Genomic DNA, 19,856 nt, shown 5'->3' with positions numbered 1-19,856 from the left:
AATAGGAAGTAACTCTCAAATCCCTCCATGAGTCAGAGGATATGACATCATTGGGGTGAATGGCTGCCTGAGGCCGGGCGCCTCCATTAAGCTGCACAATCTGTGCTTAATCTTAGGCATCCATGAGTAATTTACAGCTGTTCCAATTGCTATACTTTTGTGGATAACAGCAATGTCGGTGAGGAAAAAATCTATAGACATACATACATTTTCCTATACTAAACCATCCAAAGACCACAAGACCACTGTGGTGGTAATGGTAACCAGGGATGGCTTTGTGGAAGATGTAGGCCCCGAGGCAGTACATGCGCTGGCTGGTTCTGACTTATCTAGTTTGGAGGAGTTTCATGGTTGGTTCCGGGACTTACAACAAGATATTAAAACACATAAACAAGAGATTACTGCGCTGATTTCCGAATTAAAAGAGGAAATTGCAGATTGGGGTCGTAGAATTGATGAGTTGGATGTCTGCATTGATACACATTCAGAGGAACTGCGGCATATTCGTAAAGAGCAGGAGGCCGCAAAAGTGGAGAATGAGCTGCTTGCTGAAAAACTGGAGGACCTCGAAAACCGCTCGCGCAGGAGAAACCTGCTATTCTGCGGCATACCTGATTCTCCAGAATTTGCGAACTGCCCTGATGCTGTGCTCAAACTATGCCAATCTTTATTCTTTTCTCAAAATGGCCCCGATGGGAACCCCTCTCCTCAAACTTTGATTGACAGGCCTCATCACTCGCTAGGCCCCAAAATTGCTAATAAACCATGCGATATTATACCATGCTTTCACTCTTATGTCATCAAAGAGCAGAGTTTTACATTGCTTGCAAACAAAGTACGTGGAATTAAGAGGGCCACAAGCTTTTTGTCTTCGGACATCTCACCCACTACGGATCCTCCCCGGTGGCAACGAGTTGCGAAGGGAGGCAGACAATTACAACGGTATTCAGAAGGCCCTTCTTCATCTAAAGATGCCACATGAACAGCATTACTCTGTGGCGACACTGCTTTGATATTTTCTAACCGACAATTGAGCTGATTTATAATGGACAGAGTCTGAGAACCATTACAGTTTTTTTTGTTTGGAGCTTTTTATATGTGGGTATTTTTTTATTTTTTTTTTGCCCAAGTGAATGCAGTTTTCATGGCATTGCTTGATTGATATACTGGTTGGTTGCATAACAGAGAACCCAGTGGCCTTTGTTTATCTATATTCCTCTCCAGCTGAGTTCACAGTGTGGTGTAGGAGCCGTGCTATATTGGGAGGGGGAAGGGGGTGGGGAGGTTGGGTTAAAATTCATACTGTATGGCGTGGCATGGCAGTTGGCTTCGTGACATGTGGTATGACTGGGAATGATATTTGGGTGAGTTTGTTCTTGGGAGAAGACTCTCTGTTAGCGGGCGACTATGGAAATATTCAGGGATGTGGTAGGGCTTTTGACATTGAAACAATTGAACAACATGGCTACCTTAAATTTTGTTTCATTGAACGTTAAGGGTTTGAATATGATTAAAAAGAGACAGCTCCTCTACAAGGAGCTTGATAGGCTACAAGCCAATATAGTACTCCTATAGGAAACGCATAAGCGGAGATTTGAAGCTTTAATGCACTCTCCTAAATTCCCTCATAGATTTTGGGCGGCAGCTAGTTCCCACCTGGCAAAATATACTGGAATAGGGATACTAATCAGACAAGACGTTGTTTTTGAACTTCACTCATGTTTTCCTGATCCAGGGAGGAGGTATATCATTCTAAATGCTACAAGTGTGTGTGTGTGTGTATGGGGGGGGATTTGTACTCTTTTATAAGTGTATATGCTCCAGACTCACATCAGGAGCCTTTTTTTAACACTCTCGTTGGGGCATTGCAAGAGAAAGGAGGGGCACTGATCATTGGGGGAGATTTCAACACTACATTAAATCCGGTTCTAGATAATTCATCCCACCGTAGCCATGTTCCTTGTTCAGCTAGAGATGCTTTAAGAGCTATAATTTATCAAGGGAATTTGATCGGTTTGGAGGTCCAGCTATCCTAAATCTTGAAATTTTACATTTTTTTCAAATCCTCACCAGTCATATTCTCGTTTAGATTTTTTTTTTTGATTGATAAAAGTGTTATAAATTGGATTCTACAGGCAGGTATAGAGCTAATGACATGGTCTGATCATATTCTGGTTTGGATGACCATGTCCTTGATAAGTTATGATCAAAGTCACCGATACTGGCAGCTAAATGACTCCCTTTTAGTTTGTGCATAATCTTGAGGGTGTTCTACAAGAATACCTGGAGCTTAACGAGTCTGCTGACCTTTCACCGCTAGTGCTTTGAAACTGTTTGAAGGCTGTGGTGTGGGGACACCTTATTTCTAGAGCCACATATGTTAAGAATAAAAGGTTGGAGGAGTGTAGGCAGCTCTTGCTTAAGAAAAGCCACTCAGAATCTGTACATAAATACTCACTTTCTGCCTCTGTTTATCGACAATTGCTATTTTATAGGCAGCGCATAGATAGAATAGACTCTGCCTCCAGTGCCTATTCGTTATTGCTTGCCCACAAATGGTTAGTGCAGAACAATGTGGTAAAGATTAAGGATCTAGTTGGGAACATTTTAACTGCTACTAAGGATATTAGGCAGAGGTTTTTGCAGTTTTATTCGGATTTATATAGCGCTAATATGTGTATCAGCCTGCTCTCGCATTTAACTTGTCAAATCGACTCCACTATGTAAACTGTATATAATTTTACCATGTAAGCAATTGCTCTCTGCTTACCTGCACTGCTCTCCAGTTAGAAATTGTTAATCTATCCCTTTTCTTCTAACGGCCTTGTTCTACATTCCCTGTTATAATGTAACTTTCGCTTTCTGTGTTAATGGGTTTACCCCCTCTAGTTTATTGTAAACCGGTACGATAAGACATGGTCTTGAGCATCGGTATATTAAAAGAACTTAAATAAATAAATAAGATATACCTAATTATTTAGCTCAGATTTCTCTTCCAGAGCTATAGGAACCACAGAGAGTAGCTCTAGATAAAGAGATATCTGAGGCTGAGGTATTGTTTGCTATAAAAACCTTAAAATTGGGGAAATCTCCTGGGATCGATGGCTTTACATCTTACTTTTATCAAAAAGTTAATCGAGTTTTGACACCTCCTCTTACCAAACTGTATAACTCATTACGGTCCCAGAATAGTCTGCTGACCAATTCTAATATAGCGGGGATAACTATTTTAGTGAAGCCGGGTCATGATCCAGCAGTGTGCGGCTCTTACCAGACAATTTCTTTACTTAATTTGGATTTAAAGGTTTTGGCGAAGATCCTGGCTACTCATTTAAATAGCTTTATAAGCCATTCTTATTCATCCGGACCAGCTACACTAACAGCTACACTAAAGCTTTCACCACATCCTCTGGCAATGAATTCCAGAATTATATATTCAGTAAAAAAAAAAAAAAAAGTCTCCTATTTGTAAGTATCACCTAGTAACTTCATTGAATACCCCCTAATCTTTGTACTTTTTGAAAGAGTAAACAAGAGATTAACGTTTACCTGTTCCAGTCCACTCATTATTTTTTTAGACTTCTATCATATCTCCCCTCAGTCGCTTCCTCTCCAAGTTGAAGAGTCCTTATCTCTTTAGCTTTTCCTCATAGGGGACTCATTTCATTCCCTTTATCATTTCAGTCGCACTTCTATGTAACTTTTCTAATTCTGCTATATCTGCTACCCAAGATGAGGTCACACCATGAAGTGATAGATGCATTATGATATTCTCCGTTTTATTCTCCATTCCTTTCCTAATAATCCCTAGCATTCTATTTGCTTTCTTGGCCCCCGCCGCCCATTGTGCAAAGGATTTCAACATATCCACGATGACACCTAGATCCTTTAACAAAGTGTAACCTTACATGCAGGCCCATTTAGTAAAGTCTGAGGGAGAGCCGGCGCTCCGAGGTGAGCGCCCGCTCTCCCGATGCGCGTCCAGGCACCTCTCCTGGGAGCGTTATTCTGTATTTAAATTTGGGCCCGCACTAATAAGGAGGCATCCCTAGCGCCTTCTTATTGGTGGAAACGGTGGCTGTCAGCGGGTCTGACAGCCGACGCTTAATTTTACCGGTGTCGGTTGTCGAACCCGCTGACAGCCTCGGGTTCGGAAAACGGACGGAGGCAAAGTTGAGCGTCCGTTTTCCAACCCATGGGCAGATTTATTTATTTATTTATTTTTATTTTTGGGGCTCCGACTTAATATTGCTATGATATTAAGTCGGAGGCTGTACAGAAAAGCAGTTTTTTCTGCTTTTCTGTACACTTGCCCACTGTCGTCTTGGCTTGCTTGGCTGCACATTTTACTTTCTGTATTGCGGGTACTAAGTAATAGGCTCATCAACATGCATTTGCATGTGATGAGCGCTATTAGTTTCGGGGGGGTTGGCCGCGTGTTTTCCACACGCTATTACCCCTTACAGCATGTAGGAAAGAGCAACCCAAGTTATAGCTATATTATCAGGCCGATTCAGAACGGTGCGCTCAGCTGAGCATACTGTTTAGCCGGTTTGGCTGCGTGTTTTTGATGCGCTATTATTACCCCTTACAGCCATTCTGTATTGGCCTGATAATATAGCTATAACTTGGGTTGCTCTTTCCTACATGCATCACTTTGCACTTGTCCACAATAAATTTATTTTCCATTTGCATGCCCTGTATCCCAGTCTTGCAAGGTCCTCTTGCAATTTCTCACAATCCTCTCTGACCCCTCATTAGACCCTGATAGCCCTCCCAGATAGAAATTGACTCTCTTAACTCTTCATTGAATCTTGTTCCTCCCCCCCCCCCCCCAAGGAAATAACTTTCTGAGCTCTCATTGGGCCCCGAGGTCCCCCACCCAGGACAGAAAGTGACTCTGTGATCCCTCATTAAGACCCCGACCTCCCCCCTGGGACAGGAAGTGATTCTCTGGCTCGTCATTGGAGCCTCATGACCCCCGCGATAGGAAACGACTCTCTGACCCTTCATTTAGACCTTGACTCTCTCAGGACAGGAAATGACTCTGACGCCCTCATTAGACCCTGATCCTCCCAACCCAGGACAGAAGTGACTCCCTCATTAAGACCTTGAACCCCCGGGACAGGAAGTGACTCTGACCTGACCCCCCACCCCAGGATAGAAGTGACTCCCACATTAAGACCTTGAACCCCGGTGACAGGAAGTGATTCTCTGCCTCACCCCCCCTCTCGCCGGGACAAGAAGTGACTCCCTCATTAAGACCTTGAACCCCGGGACAGGAAGTGATTATCTGCCTCCCCACCCCCATCGGGACAGGAAGTGACTCTCTGATCTATTTTTTCAAAGTGAAGTCTCTGCCGCGGATGGACGGAGGCGTTTGTAAATAAATCACTTTCGATCGGAGGCCGGGGGTGGGAAGCGGTAGCGTGTCTGTACCTGTGTCCGCAGGAACCCCGGCCTCGGCCCGGCGCTTTCCTCCTGCATCCCCGGAATCCACGGGAAGCCCCCGGCACCGGGACCGGAAACAGCGGGGGGAACAACACCGACCCCGCCCGATCCAAGATTAACTGCGATCCGATCCGCATCAGTGGCGCATTCATCACCCAAATACATTCACCATACAAATACACACACATAAACCCGTTACCTACAACGCACTCACACATATCATCTCATACACTGCACACACACTCAGGCATTATCTACAATGCACTCATACACCCATTACCTACAGGCATTCCCACATACACCACCTTACACAGTACACTGACACCCATTACCTACAGTACACTCACACTGCAAATACACCCGCTTACACACACGCGTTATCTACACTAACCCATTACCTGCAGTGCACTCACACACAAATACCACCTTACACTGCACCTACAGTGCAGTGTCCACACCACACAGACTACACTCATACTTTCTTCTGAATCTAAACACGCACCCTGCCTACACTGCCCCTGCATTCACAAAGCATGTCCACACTGCACATACTCCCAAGTACCTGTACTAAGCCTATTCTCACACACTGTGCCTACACTGCACCTATACACAATACTGTATCTGCATTGCACAGACATCATACCCAACCTATACCTATGTACTCTCTAAAACATATGTACTGACATACAAACTGCCTGTTCTGAATAGTTATATACACACTGTACAGGGATTGTACCTACTCACAGCCACATCCAAACACTGTCTATACACATCTCAGCACGTTTTTTAAAATACAGGACCTTTAATTCTGTAGCCATGGTCATTACATTATTGTGGCCCCCAGTAGCATGAGTTGGTGAGATGGTAAATGGAACCTGCTCTGAAGAGAGAGCTGTGCTAAATGGAGTGTCACAGGGATCGGTATTGGGATTGATTTTGTTCAATATCTTTGAGAGCAATATTGTGGAAGGGATAGAAGGTAAAGTTTGTCTATTTGCAGATGATACCAAGATCTGCAAAAGAGTGGACACACTGGAAGGAGTAGAGAAAATGAAAAGTGATTTACAAAGGCTTGAAGAGTGGTCAAAGATTTGGCAGCTGGGATTCAATGCCAGGAAGTGCATAGTATTGCACTGACAAATCCAGAAGATGGAGGGAGGGGGAAGGTTGATGTGCACAGACCAAGAGCAGGATCTTGGGGTGATAGTTTCTGGCAATCTGAAAGTGGCGATAGCTAAAGCCAGAAGAATGCTGAGCCTTATAGAAAGAGGAATAACAAGAAAATGGAGGTGGTGATACCCTTGTACAGGTCCTTGGTTAGGCCTCACCTGGAGTACTGTGTTCAGTTCTGGAGCCCTTATCTCAAAAGGGATAGACACAGGATGGAGGCGGTCCAGAAAGGGGCTACCAAAATGGTGTGGGGTCAGTATCAGAAAACCTATAAGGAGAGACTGAAGTACATGAATATGTATACCCTGGAAGAGAGGAGGCGCAGGAGCGATATGATACAGACCTTCAGATACCTAAAAAGTTTTAATGATGTGCAAACGTCAAAACTTTTCTGTTGTAAAGAAATCAGTAGAACTATGGGTCGCATAACTTCAAGGAGGATGCCTCAGAACCAACGTCAGAAAATATTTCTTCTTGGAGAGGGTGATGGATGCCTGGAATGCCTTTCCGGAGGAGGTGAAAACCAAAACAGTGAAAGAATTCAAAAGGGCATAGGATAAACACTGTGGAACCCTAAAGGCTAAAAGATGGAAATGAAGAAAAGAGAACATGCAGAAACTTGATTGTGCAGTGGTTATTACCCTTAACCCAGCGGTTCTCAACCTATGGGTCGCGACCCCGGCGGGGGTCGAACGCCCAAAACGCAGGGGTTGCGCGCTCCCGGTCTCTCCCGCTGCCGTTGCCGCCGGGCTGTCAGCACGTTCAAGCCCAGCGGGAACGGCAGCGGCGCTAGAAGAAGCCCTGCACCCGCGGCTGGGCCTTTTCCTCTTCCTGCGCCTGCCCCTCCCGTGACCCGGAACAGGAAGTGAATCGTGGTGCGCGGGAAGGAGAGAGAGCCGCGCCGCGCGAAAAAGTAGCAGCGGCGGCTGCAGCATCGGCCCCCGAGCAGTTGAAGCAGCCGGTAATGGAGAAAGGAGAGAGCAGCACGAGCCTCCCGCGGCCGATGGGATTCTTCTTTCTTGGCCAGTGGAGGCTGCTGCAGCTCCCATTTGTGCTCGGGGGAGAAGAGGAAGTGAGTGAGAGAAAGAGAGAGAAGCAGCCAGCCAGCCTGTGTGTGATTGACTGGTCAGAGAGCTGATGTGTGTGTGTATGTGAGAGACAATGAAAGTGATTGCTCAGGGAGATGACTGATGTGTATGTGAGAGTGTGAGACATCAGTCAGGGAGGTGACTGATGTGTGTGTGTGAGAGAGAGAAAAGCATGGAAGGGAGAAGTCTGGGTATGTGAGAAAGCATGGGCGTAAGAAGCCTGGTGTTGTGGGGGTGAAAGAAAGCATGGGAGTGAGAAACCAGGGTGAGTGTACATGCATGAGAGAGAGAGACTGCTTGGTAAGGTGATGGTGTGTGTGAGAGAAAAAGACTGGTGTGTGTGTGTGTGAATGAGAGAAAATGTGATTCAGGGAATGAGAAGCCTGTGCACGTGGAGAGTGAGCATGGAAATGAGAGAGACTGGTGTGTGTGTAACAGAGAGAAAGTGATTATGGGAATGAGAAGCCTGTGCATGTGGAGAGAACAAGCATGGGAGTGAGAGACTGGTGAGTGAGTGAGTGTGTGTGTGTGAGAGAGAGAGAGAGACAGAGAAAGTGATTATGAGAGTGAGAAGCCCATATATGTAAGTAGAACACGGGAGTGGGAAGCCTGTGTGTGTGTGTGTGTATGGCATGAGAGAAACTGTTCAGGAAGGTGACTGGTGTGTGTGTGTGTGAGAAAGTGATTATGAGAGTGAGAAGCCCGTATATGTAAGTAGAACACGGGAGTGGGAAGCCTGTGTGTGTGTGTGTATGGCATGAGAGAAACTGTTCAGGAAGGTGACTGGTGTGTGTGTGCCAAAGACTGTTTGGGAGATGATTGGTGTGTGAGAGACAGAAACTGGTCATGGGGGCATGACTGGTATGGTGTGTGTGTGTGTGAGAGACATGGGCACTAAGGAAGAGGACCATAAGTATAGAGCTTAGCTTCTACTGCTGCTTCTGGTGAGTGCCACGGCCTGCAGGGAAGGGGAGTAGGAGAGCTGCTGGAGGGGGTAAGTAAAGGTGGCTTTTTTAAGTTTATTTTTCTTGACTGCCATTTTAATTGTGTGATGTCTGCTTTTTTGAAATATTTTATTGGTGTTTGGAGAATGTTTAATAGTTTTTATGCGTTTTTAATTGTTGGATGTTCATAGCTGTTTTGAAACATTTATTCTGCTTATTAGTATAGTTTTACAATTATTTCTGTGTGGGGATCTATAGCTGCTTGCTAGTTCTGTTTTCCTAATAAGAGGTGTATTGGTTTTTAGGACCTGATTTAATATTTGTAGTGTTGCCTTTTCATAGATAGGGTTGCTCCTGTTTGAGTGTATTCCATAATACAGGTGTAACTGTGTGCGGATTAGTTTATGTGCATTACTACAGATCCTGGGAGTATGTTAGGTCGGTTCTGTGTCTGTTACCGAGATGAGATATTTTGCTAGCATGTAAGCGTTTGTATCGGTCTTATTTGTTGTGTTTTCTCAGAGGACATGCATTGGTGGTAAACTGCTGTCTTTTCATAAGTAGGGCTATTGAGCCTGGAAATAGAAGGAGTTTGAGTTGCTGTTACTGAGATGTCACTAGAACCAGAATATCTTTTTTGTAGGGTGAGTTGTATGGGGAATGTCATAATTCTGCTTTACATCCATTATTGTGGGTCAGGGGGGTTCCTGTGGATACAAACTGTACTTTTACATCTAGCCCCGTGACGATCATGGGTCAGTGTGCCATGCATGTGAGAACCTATGGTGAGTTGAGTTACATTCACATTATAAATGTCATAATTAAATGATAAGTGTGCACTAAAATCCAACCCCATCCATAACCCCGCCCCCATATGACCAAAGCCCCGCCCTCACCCCACCCTCACGGGGCGAGGGCGGGGCGAGGGGTCACCGCAACATGAGGAACTGTATTGCGGGGTCACGGCATTAGAAAGGTTGAGAACCACTGCCTTAACCAATAAGCCTTGATACTCTTGATGCAACTCCATCATTGATTTCTGCTTCAATGGCAGGGGGAGAAGGGGAATTGGATTTGTTCAGCAACCGAGGGCTCGACTTTTACAGTCTGGGGAAACAAGTACGGGGGTAACTTGCTGATGCAGCGGTTACTACCTTTAACCAATATGACTGATACTTTGGATGCAACTTCAACATTGCCCTCTGCTTCAACAGCAAGGCATAACAGGGAGTTGGATTCAACAGGAACCAACGAGGGCCCTGAATTTTATGGTCTGGGAAACATAAACATGGGGTAACCTACATAGCACAGACTTACTGGGCAGACTGGATGGACCATTTGGTCCTTTTCTGCCGTCATTTCTATGTTTCATACATACACATAGAGTACAGCTCTCAATCTCTGCCAATAAGCAATAAAGGTACTGTCCTTAGCTCACAGCAAAAAAAAAAAAGGGCTGAGAACTAACATGAGTTAATTGTTTTGGACTAATCCCTGGCTTCTTGAATGAACGTTAACTCCATAAGGGTTAGTAAGCCCTTTCCAGGCTTTGGTTACTGTTTTCATGGATCTACTATAATAAGATCGGACTACTGCTGCTTCTGTATGTGCTATGTATTGAGGAAAAGTGCAGGATCATTTATATCTAAAGGCCCTTGTTCAGGAATGCCTAGGTGTAAATCATGGTGAAGCAGAGCTGTATTACCTGAGCTGACCTAAATATTTTTTATGCAGTATGAGAAAAAAAATACTAGGCCTAAGACTTCCTACTATCCAGGCAGAATGTCTTAGGAGGTGCAAGGTGCTTGTAGTTAGAACAAGTATGATTTCATCCTGTATAACCCTGGAATGGGGAGAAGAAAGGAAGCTGTAGCCTCCCCTCTAACACAAATCTAGAATTTTGAGACTTGGAGAATGTTTTATTGAAAGTGCTAAGCGGTCTTCGAGGAACACTGGTTTTTGCCATCTTACTCAGCAGTTTTTTCCTCTTCCCTTGGGCTCCTGGCTCAGTCAGAAGTGGCATTTATTGGGCTACAGTGCTATGAGCCTTCATTTGTACCTACTCCATTTCCTCTCCCCCCCCCCCCCCATTATGTATTGAATTTGATTAACTCCTAATTATCAAAGCAGTTTACAGTATGAAAGGTTAGAGAAAACATTCAAAATTAAACAAACATTACAAATGATATTTAAGATTTTAAAAGAGGAATCTTACCACAAATAGAATAGATACAATTTTAGCCTCCCCCCTCCCATCTAGCCCAGCCATTGCAATGACGATCCTTGGCTACGTGCACCCTGAGAATAGGTGTCACTGCTGTGCAATGAGAAATCAAACCCTGCTACGTATGGCAATGCCCAGCACTACCATTGAGCCATCAGACAAACCTCACGGGCAAGGTGCCCCAGTTTGTGTCATTTTCCAAAACCATAGCCTTTCTTTGAAGACGGAGATTCTGGGAATTGCAATGTGTGCAGAAGTGGACGTTGCACACTCACGGCATCTCCGAAACTTTTTGATTATGTCATCTTCTCTAAAATGGGATTAGATTCATTCATACTATACTAGATATGAAGAGACACAAGACCATCAAGTACTAAGATGCAATCAGAGACTGAGAAAATGTGACAGAAAAATACAGAACTAGTCCCAACTGTATTGAGCACCACCGTCCTGATTAAAAATGCCTCCCCAGCACACACTGATGTGTTGCCTGTACATAGAACTCCAGAAGGGCACTAAATTTGAGAGATTGAGATGATATCCAGCATACCCTGTTTTACGAGTGAGATTCATTCCTGTCATGGTGTGAGCAAAACAAACCCATTTGGAGCCATTGCCCGCTAGGAGACACAGGTCAGTCGGAGCCATCATAGGCAAGATTAATCAAGAGAAAAACTTGTCCTTACTGACATACTAGAAATTCATACCACTTTCTGTAGTTGCTTCATTCCTCCAAGGTGAAAGACTATCTGCTTGTGAAAGGTTTGGCAGAAGCAGAGCAGTAATATAAATGATTTTCCCACCTGCACTGACAATTTATTCCCATGTAGTAACACCTTCAAACTCAGAGCAACAACTAGTGATCATGTAATAGATGACTAAGTACAGCATTCCTGCGCTACAACCTATATTATTTCTCTTTGCATAATGGATATATTGGTCTCACCAGTACCCTCTGGGAAGATTTGTAACTGAATTAGACAGGAATAACACTGGAAGCAAAATATTAGGAAATGGGAATCTTTCTGTTCAGATCTTGCAACGGGCAAGAACCTGCAATAAACCATACAAAAAGGCCAGCTGTTTCATTTCTCTCACTGACTGATGTACCCTGCTGGAGTCCTGCTCAAACATTAACCATACCCCAGAAATTAAAAAGAATGTGTCACTCTTTAATGTTAACCTGTAACTAACTGCTGCTGTTATCCTGGAGCCCTATCATTAGTTCCCTTCTAGTGAGTTTGCTCCTGCTCCTTTGTACTTCCAGCTCAACCAGAAACAGGGCTGGGATCTGCTGTAAGGCATGTTCACTCATGCATTTTCCCCCTGTTTCATTATCCCCATACCTAGTCTGCTCATTGCAGTGACAGTCTTGGGCCGGCACCCTACAACCATGGGCCCTGAATCTGGCCAACAAGTGTCACCCTTTGAGCAATGACCATGATGCCGTTCCTCACAGGTTCCCCAGCCCCAGAGATCAGGGATCTTCTGCATGGAAGTTCACAGCATTTTCCCTGTGAGCCACCAGGCTGGCTGTCCCTGTTTAGTTTGATCATCATATAACTCAGAATTTTGTCCCTGTTCATTATAAAGTGACAAAGATAATCTGAAATGGAAGTAAACCTGAAGGAGCAGGAAGGCGGCCTGCAACCTGCCAAGTGACCAGTTTCTAGACAGGAATTTCTGGTCCATTCTGGGTTTTTTTCTTATTTTGCCTCCTGACGCACTTAGTACCTGTAAAGCTGATTTCATTTCAAATAGAAGCAACATGACAAAACAGTTCAGTACCATAGGATGAAGGTCAGAAAGCAGCAGCAGATGAGACATAATCCCTGAGATTGCCAGGTTGTTCAAATGTCGGCATCGTACAAATGCTTATCATGCTCTCTCTTACCATAAAGCAGTGGTGGTCTTCCAAGCTCAATGGATGACGGGACCATTCCATAGAGAACAGAAACGTGTGATCACTAGCAGAGCTGGGGCTAGCCTATGGCCGATGTGGCCTCAGCCATAGGCGCCATTGCATGAGAAGCATCTGGCTCTTCCCTCCCCCTGCACCAGCAATAAGGAGCACAGTGGCTTGCGGGGCTGCAAAAGGACTTCGGCATCCTCCTCCCTTTTCCCGCCCTGGTAGTGAAGACCGAGGTCTGTGGGGCCGCGAAATGCACAGGCCTTGGGTTCCTCCTCCCTCTTCCTGCATCGGCAATAAAGAGCAGATTGGCTTGTGGGGGTTGCGGAAAGCATCAGCTGCCTTCTTTCCCTCCCAGCCCTGGCAGAAGATTCGTGTGGCCCATGGGCCCACGAAAAGCATCAGCTTCCTTCTTCCTCTCCCAGCTCCGGCAGTGAGAAGCAGCTCAGCCCATGGGGCCTCGCTGGCCTCCCCGCCCCAGCAGTGAGGAACAGTGCGGCCCGTACGACCTCCCTTCCTCATCCCCACAGTGAGGAGCAGCGCAGCCCATGGAGCACAAGAAGCATTGACCTCCCTTCTCATGCTCCATCCCCCATCAAACCTGGAGGCGAGAAGAAAGAGGAAGTCTGGTGGGCCCTAAGGGCTGAAGGAAGAGACTGCTACCCCTTTGCTTCCAGAGGTGAAAATAAAGAGCGTCTGTGTGTATGATTGTGCATGAGACAGAGCATATGAGCATGTGTGAATGTGCATGTGAGACAAGAGCATATGAGCATGTGTGTATGTGAATGTGCATGTGAGATGAGCATGTGTGTATGTGAATGTGCATGTGAGACAAGAGCATATGAGCATGTGTGTATGTGAATGTGCATGTGAGACAAGAGCATGTGTGTATGTGAATGTGCATGTGAGACAAGAGCATGTGTGTATGTGAATGTGCATGTGAGATGAGCATGTGTGAATGTGCATGTGAGACAAGAGCATGTGTGTATGTGAATGGGCATGTGAGATGAGCATGTGTGAATGTGTGTATGTGAATGTGCATGTGAGACAAGAGCATGTGTGTATGTGAATGTGCATGTGAGATGAGCATGTGTGTATGTGAATGGGCATGTGAGCCAAGAGCATATGAGCATGTGTGTATGTGAATATGCATGTGAGACAGAGCATATGAGCATGTGTGTATGTGAATGTGCATGTGAGACAAGAGCATATGAGCATGTGTGTATGTGAATGTGCATGTGAGACAAGAGCATGTGTGTATGTGAATGTGCATGTGAGATGAGCATGTGTGAATGTGCATGTGAGACAAGAGCATATGAGCATGTGTGTATGTGAATGTGCATGTGAGACAAGAGCATGTGTGTATGTGAATGTGCATGTGAGATGAGCATGTGTGTATGTGAATGTGCATGTGAGACAAGAGCATATGAGCATGTGTGTATGTGAATGTGCATGTGAGACAAGAGCATGTGTGTATGTGAATGTGCATGTGAGATGAGCATGTGTGTATGTGAATGGGCATGTGAGCCAAGAGCATATGAGCATGTGTGTATGTGAATATGCATGTGAGACAGAGCATATGAGCATGTGTGTATGTGAATGTGCATGTGAGACGAGCATGTGTGTATGTGAATGTGCATGTGAGACAGCATATGAGCATGTGTGTATGTGAATGGGCATGTGAGATGAGCATGTGTGTATGTGAATGTGCATGTGAGACAAGAGCATATGAGCATGTGTGCATGTGAGACAGAGCATATGAGCATGTGTGTATGTGAATGGGCATGTGAGACAGAGCATATGAGCATGTGTGTATGTGAATGGGCATGTGAGACAGAGCATGTGTGTATGTGAATGTGCATGTGAGACAGCATATCAGCATGTGTGTATGTGAATGGGCATGTGAGACAGAGCATATGAGCATGTGTGTATGTGAATATGCATGTGAGACAAGAGCATATGAGCATGTGTGCATGTGAGACAGAGCATATGAGCATATGTGAATGTGCATGTGAGACAGAGCATATGAGCATGTGTGTATGTGAATGTGCATGTGAGACGACATATGAGCATGTGTATGTGAATGTGCATGTGAGACAGCATATGAGCATGTGTGCATGTGAGACAGAGCATATGAGCATATGTGAATGTGCATGTGAGACAGAGCATATGAGCATATGTGAATGTGCATGTGAGACAGAGCATATGAGCATGTGTGTATGTGAATGTGCATGTGAGACGAGCATATGAGCATGTGAATGTGCATGTGAGACAGCATAAGAGCATGTGTGCATGTGAGACAGAGCATATGAGCATATGTGAATGTGCATGTGAGACAGAGCATATGAGCATGTGTGTGTGAATGTACATGTGAGACAAGAGCATGTGTGTATGTGAATGTGCATGTGAGACAGAGCATATGAGCATGTGTGTGTGAATGTGCATGTGAGACAAGAGCATGTGTGTATGTGAATGTGCATGTGAGACAGAGCATATGAGCATGTGTGTATGTGAATGTGCATGTGAGACAAGAGCATCTGTGTATGTGAATGTGCATGTGAGACAGCATATGAGCATGTGTGTATGTGAATGTGCATGTGAGACGAGCATATGAGCATGTGAATGTGCATGTGAGACAGCATAAGAGCATGTGTGCATGTGAGACAGAGCATATGAGCATATGTGAATGTGCATGTGAGACAGAGCATATGAGCATGTGTGTGTGAATGTACATGTGAGACAAGAGCATGTGTGAATGTGCATGTGAGACAGAGCATATGAGCATGTGTGTGTGAATGTGCATGTGAGACAAGAGCATGTGTGTATGTGAATGTGCATGTGAGACAGAGCATATGAGCATGTGTGTATGTGAATGTGCATGTGAGACAAGAGCATCTGTGTATGTGAATGTGCATGTGAGACAGCATATGAGCATGTGTGTATGTGAATGTGCATGTGAGACAGCATGTATGTGAATGTGCATGTGAGAAAGCACGAGCATGTGTGTATGTGAATGCATGTGAGAAAGCATATGAGCAAGTGAATGTGCATGTGAGAGCATATGAGCATGTGTGTATGTGAATGTGCATGTGAGACAGAGCATATGAGCATGTGTGTATGTGAATGTGCATGTGAGACAGAGCATATGAGCATGTGTGAATGTGCATGTGAGACAGCATATGAGCATGTGTGTATGTGAATGTGCATGTGAGACAGCATGTATGTGAATGTGCATGTGAGAAAGCATGAGCATGTGTGTATGTGAATGCATGTGAGAAAGCATATGAGCAAGTGAATGTGCATGTTAGCATGTGTGTATGTGAATGCATGTGACAGCATATGAGCATATGTGAATGTGCATGTGACAGCATATGAGTATGTGTGATTGTGCATGTGAGAGCATATGAATGTGTGTGTATGTGATTGGGCATGTGAACAAATGAGCATGCGTGTGAGCAAATGATCGTGTGATTGCACGCGTGAGCAAATGAGCATGTGTGCATGATTGTGCGGGTGAGAGCAAATGAGCATGTGTGTGCATGATTGCGCAAGAGAGAAAATGAGCTGGTGTGTGTATGATTGCGTGTGTGAGAGCAAATGAGCCTGTGTGTATGATTGTGCGTGTGAGAAAATGAGTGTGTGTGTGTGCATGTGTATGATTGTGCATGTGAAAAAATGAGCCTGTGTGTGCATGTGAGCATATGAGCATGTGTATGTGCATGTGACATAAAATTCAAAATCTATGCTGACGACATACAGTTCATGGTACCATATAACTCTTCCTGGACCCATACACTATCTTTAGTAACATTATATCTCACAACCATTGACACCTGGCTTTCTCATAATCGCTTGAAATTAAATCCAAAAAAACCAGAAATAGTTCACCTCTCCTCAATCACTGATTCATCTATAGGCCCCCCTCCTCAACTCATATTCAATGGAATAACCATCCCCATATCAAAATCTGCAAAAAACTTAGGCATAACCATCAATACAGATCTCTCATTAAAACAACACATATCCATGCTAACTAGGAATTCTTTCTACAAACTTCAACTCTTAAAACGGTTACGTCCTTTACTTTTTTTCCACGACTTTCGAACCATTCTTCAATCACTCATCTTCTCCGGATTGGATTATTGTAATTCTCTATACATAGGTCTTCCAGAAAACACACTTCACTCACTCCAGTTAATCCAAAATGCAGCAGCACGTATCTTAACAAATTCTTCAAAAAAAAATCACATTACCCCAATACTTCAATCATTACATCGGTTACCAGTTAAATACAGAATACAGTACAAAATTGTATCCATTATACACTCTCTCATTTACACTCCCAATTCGGTCACACTATGCTCCACTCTCCGAATTTACAAACCAACTAGACATTTAAGGTCACTGGACAAAAATCTTCTCGACATTCCTTCACCTCGACAAGCCCGCCTCGATATTACTAGAAAAAGAGCTTTCTCAGTCATAGGCCCCATTCCGTGGAATTCACTACCAGACTCCATCAGAACCATATCTAATTCCAAACAATTCAAAAAATCCTTAAAAACTCATTTATTTCGAATTGCGTTTCATATACCACCCACCAAATAATTACATCACACTCCCAGAATACATACATATTCAGTTTGGCACCCGATTCCTCTCCGCTTGACTACTGACTTGTTTTATGTTACCTATTTTTATTTTAAACAATTTTTTATTTTATATTAATGAAATTTTTGTAATTTTATATTCTCCATAAGCTATTTTACTCCTAATTAATCCTTAATTTATTTTTAGTTCTATTTTTATTTGATATTTGTAAACCGTTTTGATTAAACATTGTTTGTAAAGACGGTATAGAAATACTTTTAAATAAATAAAATAAATAAATATGTGTATGACTGAACATATGAGAGTATATGAGCGTGTGTATGATTAAGCATGTTAGTCCATAGCATATGTGTATGATTATGCATTTGAGAGAGCATAGGAATGTGTGTGTGTATGATTGCACATGTGGGAGAGAGCGAACGAGCATGTGTGTGTATGATTGAGCATGTGAGAGTGAAAAGCATGTGTGTGTGCGTGTGTGTGCAGGGACGGATTAGGTTTTTGTCACCCCTAGGCACTGTTGATGGTGTCTCCCCCCCCCCCCCCCCCCCCCCCCCAGGTACAACAATACTATAGGTTGCCATCCGCCCCCATGTCTGTTACATCTTATAATTATATCTTGGATACCTCATCTGGTATTCAAGTCTCTTGTCTCTTGCCTACTCTCTCTGGGACCAGCCACACAGAGGTGCACCTAAGACCAACTGGCCCCGGTACCCAAGGGCTCAACCTGCGGGGAAATAGGGACAGTACTGGCGAAGTTCCTGTCTGTCTCTGTTCCTGACCAGCCTCGCCTCCAGACGGTGGGGACCTGTGGGGCTCCCCTCCCCCAATTGACTTCTACACCGACAGTTTAAAATTATGCATTTATAGCAATAGATTTTACTTGATAAAGGACATGGTAAGGTAAAAATATAATATATATGTTATTGTGATAATTACATGTACTGCTGTGGTGCCAACAAAAAAAAAGAGACTTGGAACTCATAGGCTATTAAGATATTGGAAAATGTTGGGTGTGGGCTTTGTTCTCCCCTACCAAAACAGAACTAATTGCCAGCACTCAGTCAGTGACAACCCTACCTATGAAAAGGCACACTGCAAATATTACAGCAGGCTGTCAGAAAAACAGAACAAGCCAAGCTGCTATAGATTCCTCCACAGAAACTACATGCTGGCAGAACACCTTGCCTCAGGCACACATGCAATGCACAAACAGACCCTCACCAAATACAGAATAAAGAGACCATAAAGTATAAATAGAAATGTGCAGACAAAAACTGAACTGTAAATCACAACAAGCCAGACTCTGTATATGGTGCAACAATAGAAAAACAGAAACATTACCTTTCCTCATAAAATATATTCGCGACTCCTTATAAAACATCAAACAAAATTAAGAAATATAAATCATTAACTGTAATTGTAAAATCATATTAATAACATATTTGTTAACAGTGGTGACAAAGCACACACTGTCTTTTCTCTCTCTTACATACGCACTCTCCAATACATACACACTCTCTTACACATGTTCATACATGCACTTTCTCTCCTCCACATGCTCTCACACACACCCCCTCTCTCTTTCCCCATGCTCTCCCACACAACATGCTTGCCACATAATCATATACAATGCTCTCTGCCTCATATAATCACACACAAACACACACTCTCTCTCCTCCAAATGATTTTACACACATGCTCTCATACAAACACCCTCTCTCCCACATGCTCTCCTACAAACATGCTCTCATCCACATGCTCTCTCTCATCGCACACAATGCACTTTCTAGCCCCATGATCACACACGCAAACCCGTGCTCTCTTCCCCACATCATTATAAAAATATGCTGTCTCTCCACATCATACACACATGCTCTCTCCCACATGATCACACACATACACATGCGCTCTCTCTCTCCTCCACATGCTCACACACATCGATGCATGAACTTTCATATTCTCACACACACACGTTTTTTCTCTCCCCAGACTATGACAGCAGTAGAAGCAGCTTCAGTTCTTCTCACACCATCAGGAGGTCTCCTCTCTTCATTGTGGAGAAGATGTGGCTCTCTTCAGCCACACAGCCCAGCCTGCAACTGCTCCTACTCTCTTCAGCCACATGGCCCGGCCTTCCGCAACTCCGCCGCTCTTCGGCCAGGAGGGCCTCCTCCTGCTTCTGGTTAGTATGCAGTCTTTTTTCCTTCTGGCACAGCCGGGCCAAAGAAGGAAGCCCAATTGTTGTGGGTCGGTACAAGCAATAGGTGGCCATCCCCAAACCTGTGGCATCCTAGGTGGCCGCCTAGTTTGCCTAGTGCTTCCCCCAGCCCTAATCTTAATTATAATAAAATAGTATTAATCATCAGAACAGGTGCAGATCAGAGCTAGGACAATTCACATTACAACTAACATGAAAAAAAAATTCAAATGCTGGTGTCAATTCAGCAAAAAAT

General features: G+C 44.1%; 1 protein-coding gene across 3 annotated transcripts in view; it reads right to left on the bottom strand.

The window, feature by feature from the left end:
- Window positions 1-11,643, bottom strand: part of SLC2A11 (solute carrier family 2 member 11) — a 37,967-nt gene extending 26,324 nt beyond the window's left edge. Inside the window, exon 1 of one of the 3 annotated variants that reach the window (XM_029619288.1) lies at window positions 11,585-11,643. In XM_029619288.1, the coding sequence (XP_029475148.1) occupies window positions 11,585-11,605 (21 nt within the window). In that variant the 5' untranslated portion in view covers window positions 11,606-11,643. Of the gene's footprint in view, window positions 1-5,439; window positions 5,779-11,571 lie in introns of those variants that run through there. The other 2 variants (XM_029619289.1, XM_029619287.1) reach the window with 2 other exon arrangements.
- Between the last annotated feature and the right edge of the window lie 8,213 nt (window positions 11,644-19,856).

This window comes from Rhinatrema bivittatum, chromosome 11 (assembly GCF_901001135.1).
Source record: "Rhinatrema bivittatum chromosome 11, aRhiBiv1.1, whole genome shotgun sequence".
NCBI classification, from domain to species: Eukaryota; Metazoa; Chordata; class Amphibia; order Gymnophiona; family Rhinatrematidae; genus Rhinatrema; species Rhinatrema bivittatum.
This window is presented reverse-complemented; position numbering and strand designations above follow the sequence as displayed.